The sequence below is a fragment of the Nicotiana tabacum genome, chromosome 24, assembly GCF_000715075.1.
Source record: "Nicotiana tabacum cultivar K326 chromosome 24, ASM71507v2, whole genome shotgun sequence".
Lineage (NCBI taxonomy): Eukaryota > Viridiplantae > Streptophyta > Magnoliopsida > Solanales > Solanaceae > Nicotiana > Nicotiana tabacum.
In genome coordinates, this window is record NC_134103.1 from 111,944,578 (window position 1) to 111,947,838 (window position 3,261).

The following is a 3,261-nucleotide window of genomic DNA, read 5'->3' on the forward strand; positions in this document are numbered from 1 at the left end:
ATTATCATGATCTCCATCACGATGACAAATCTCAAAATTTTAATCACGGACCTTATCAAATTAATCAAGCAATTGATAATAACTATGATAAAAGAATATCAAATGCCATATATTTTTATATCAAATAATGTTCACAAAAATATGTTCAAATCATCACATATGAGATTGGATCTAGGGCATATCTACTATATCCCTAACACAAAATTCAGATATGAATTGAACATTTTACTTGCCTATATGTACCAATAAAAACATGTAATTGACACATCTCATAGAGCAAACGAGAAAGACATTCAATTACAATGAATAGTGAGAACCAATTTCTTTGTTTGGGTTATGGCTTTGAACTAACGTCGCTAGGCCAGGAGATTCAGGCACGCCACAGGCTCAAGCAAGCATTTCTAATTTCAACCCAAGAAAAATGACAGCTACAGCCTACAAACATTACTGATACCTAGTCTGACCAATTAAATAAAACCATTAGCTCTCTTATCTAAATTAAGAGCTAAATATACTTTTACAAAAAGGAAGGGAAAGAACCCCTTTTGTTGGATTTTCCCTTACAAACAACTGGTAGGCTGAATTATGCCAGAAGTTGTTCCTGCAGCATTAGCACATGAAGCTTGAGCAGCTGGTTGATTCTTATAAGTGAGATGTACATCTTCCAATTTTATTCCTTGGCATGGATTTCTTTTGCTGCAATCAAATTTCATTGCGACTCGTGTTGCTGAACTTCCATAGATATCTTGATATGTAACATCACTAATTTTCACACCTGACACCTATTGACAAAGTTAAATATCCAAGAAAATGAGGAATTGTCTGGAAAATGTAGTGTTAGAAAATTCATACCTGGCCGGGACAATTTTTGTTATATGGACAATAATTTTGATCAATAACGATTGGATTTTGAACGTTAATCATTGTAGCATGCTGGAAAAGAACATTCTTGACAAAGCCAGTACTTGGTCTACCCCATGTTTTGATCCTCACACCATTTTGTGTGTTCTTAAATATAACTGATCTGACTGTCACATTTTGCACCCCTGCTTCTTGAAAATCCTTGCCTAAACTCCCAATGCTGCAACAAAATTCACCACCATAGCATTGTATTAGGGATTTAACTTATTCATTGACAATGTAAATATTTTTACGCGATCACTGTATTTTAGCCTATTTTAGCAGGTTACCTACCTTATTTTCCAGGTTACATATCCCACTTATAATGGAAGGCTATTTGCAGTTATTATTACCTGATTCCATGGCCAGGGCCACAAGCTATATTTTGGATCCACAAGTTAGTAGTTCCTGAACCGATGGATATGCAATCATCTCCAGTACTGATTTTTGAGTTCAAGATTGAAATATCAGACGATAATTGTACGTGAATGCCATCTGTATTCGGGCTTTTGCCAGAGGCAAAAACTTTAATGGCCTGCAACTTCACATTTTTGCACCCATTGAAGACAATATGAAACATTTGGCTGTTCAATGAGGTTAGTTCTGTTATTGCTACATTGTTAGAGTTGGAAAATCCCAGAGTCTGCAAATATCAAGAAAGCACATAAATATTCTGGTGAGCTTTAAAGGCAAACAGCATCTACTTGTTGTATAAGGAATTTGAATTTCATTTCAGTTCAAAAGCAGCATTTAAGATTCTTTAAGGTCTAAGGTCAAAACTCATTATTACCAATAGAAAATTTAATTCTGCTTTTGAAAAAATAAAATAAACCATAATACCAGGGTAAAAAATACTTGGACACTTATTTACATAAAGTACTTGTTTATCCTTATTTAAAGGGTACGTTACACTAATTTAGAGAATTGCTAATTCTGAGATATGAACAACTTTTGAATTTGTTTCTCCAATGTGACCAGCATAGTACAAATGTTAACAATGTATACAAGTAAAACACTTCAAAATTTTAACTTATATACTACACACCATCAATAGTCACCTAAAAGATAAACTAAAGATAATTACACTGATAGCGTAAAAATGTTACAACTTACCGTGGCGCCCCTCGGGCAGTTCTTGCCCGAGGCTTTGCAACTCCACAAACTAGTCCCTTGGCCATCAAGAATTCCACCGTGAATGGAAACTCCATCAACACCTTCAAACAGAAGCCAATTTTTGGCATTTCCAATCACATTATAATCAGAGGGTGCAACGAGTATGCCATCAATTTGGAACGTTATGGCTCTATTCTTGCATTTTCCTTTAAAATGTGCTTGTTTAACCAAATACTTTCCTTGTGGGACAAATATGTTGGCTGGTTTTGAAGAGCCACAAGCTGCTGCCCAAGCAGTTAAAAAAGCCTTTGTTGAGTCAGTTTTTCCATCTGTCTTTGCCCCCAAATTCAGCACATTTAATATTGTCACAACATCAGCTATGGCTTCAGTCAAGAAAATGGAGAGAAGTGAAATAAGAAAAAGAGAAGAAATGGGGTTCTCCATTTTCATCTTTTTTATGAGATATGAAATGATTAAAGACTAAAACTAAGAAGATTAGAATTGAGATGATGAGTAATTGAGCAGTTTGAGTTGAGATATTTATAGTAGAGATCTATATACAACTTGTTTCTTTCTTTTTATTATTTAGTTTTACACCTCATGAAAGAGTGGTCTTTTGTGAAATACATGTGGAATAAAAAGCAAGAAAACTGAAAAATGTAACTTACTTTATACTCCAAGATCGAAATTTTTGAGAAAGAAGAGAAGCATTGGCATATCTTGGTCACATGTTAAAGACTTTAGAAACAAAAAAAAAATGATCTAAACAATTATTACTAACTAAAAGTTTTTGCAAGAAGCTAAAGGAAGCACTTTGAGCTTATGTGGATTGGAAGTCTTTTTCTCTACATATTATGTCAATGACCTGAACTGGTTTTCCTTTTCTCTTTCTTTTTTGGTTCATTAAACAGAATAAAATAATACAGAAAATAGAGGACTTTTGAGATGACAAAAACCGAAAGTCAGTTATCATAAACTTCTTCAAGCAAAACGGGGGGGGGGGGGTGGTTGTAAAGTTCCCTCACAGAAAACAGTTTTCTAATCTTTATTCAGTTAATTGACTTTTTGGCATGAAGTGTAGTGCATAGGGCTACAACATTATAGGCAAGTGATTTGGCTTTATAATATTCCTTTGTCATATTTAGCATTTTTATTGTTGGAAATGAAAATATTGTGGCTAATATGCATATTCACGTGATAATTATACGCAAGAATGAAACAGAAATTATGTTTGATATTTGCTCTTAC

The 3,261-nt window shown here is 34.0% G+C and overlaps 1 protein-coding gene across 1 annotated transcript; it reads right to left on the bottom strand.

Annotated features, from left to right (window-relative positions):
• Positions 1-315: 315 nt before the first annotated feature.
• Positions 316-2,873, bottom strand: LOC107761604 (polygalacturonase-like). Its single transcript, XM_016579845.2, has 4 exons — positions 2,014-2,873; positions 1,254-1,543; positions 853-1,081; positions 316-782 (listed from the first exon to the last, which is right to left on the bottom strand). The coding sequence occupies exons 1-4, from the start codon at positions 2,461-2,463 to the stop codon at positions 561-563; spliced, it is 1,191 nt and encodes a 396-aa protein (XP_016435331.1). The 5' UTR covers positions 2,464-2,873; the 3' UTR covers positions 316-560.
• Positions 2,874-3,261: the final 388 nt, after the last annotated feature.

Coding starts and splice junctions, on each gene's coding strand:
- LOC107761604 (XM_016579845.2), bottom strand. CDS start 2,463: ATGAAAATGGAGAACCCCATTTCTTCTCTTTTTCTTATTTCACTTCTC. Junction 1,082..1,253: donor GGCCCTGGCCATGGAATCAG/GTAATAATAACT, acceptor ATTTTGTTGCAG/CATTGGGAGTTTAGGCAAGG. Junction 783..852: donor ACAAAAATTGTCCCGGCCAG/GTATGAATTTTC, acceptor CTTTGTCAATAG/GTGTCAGGTGTGAAAATTAG.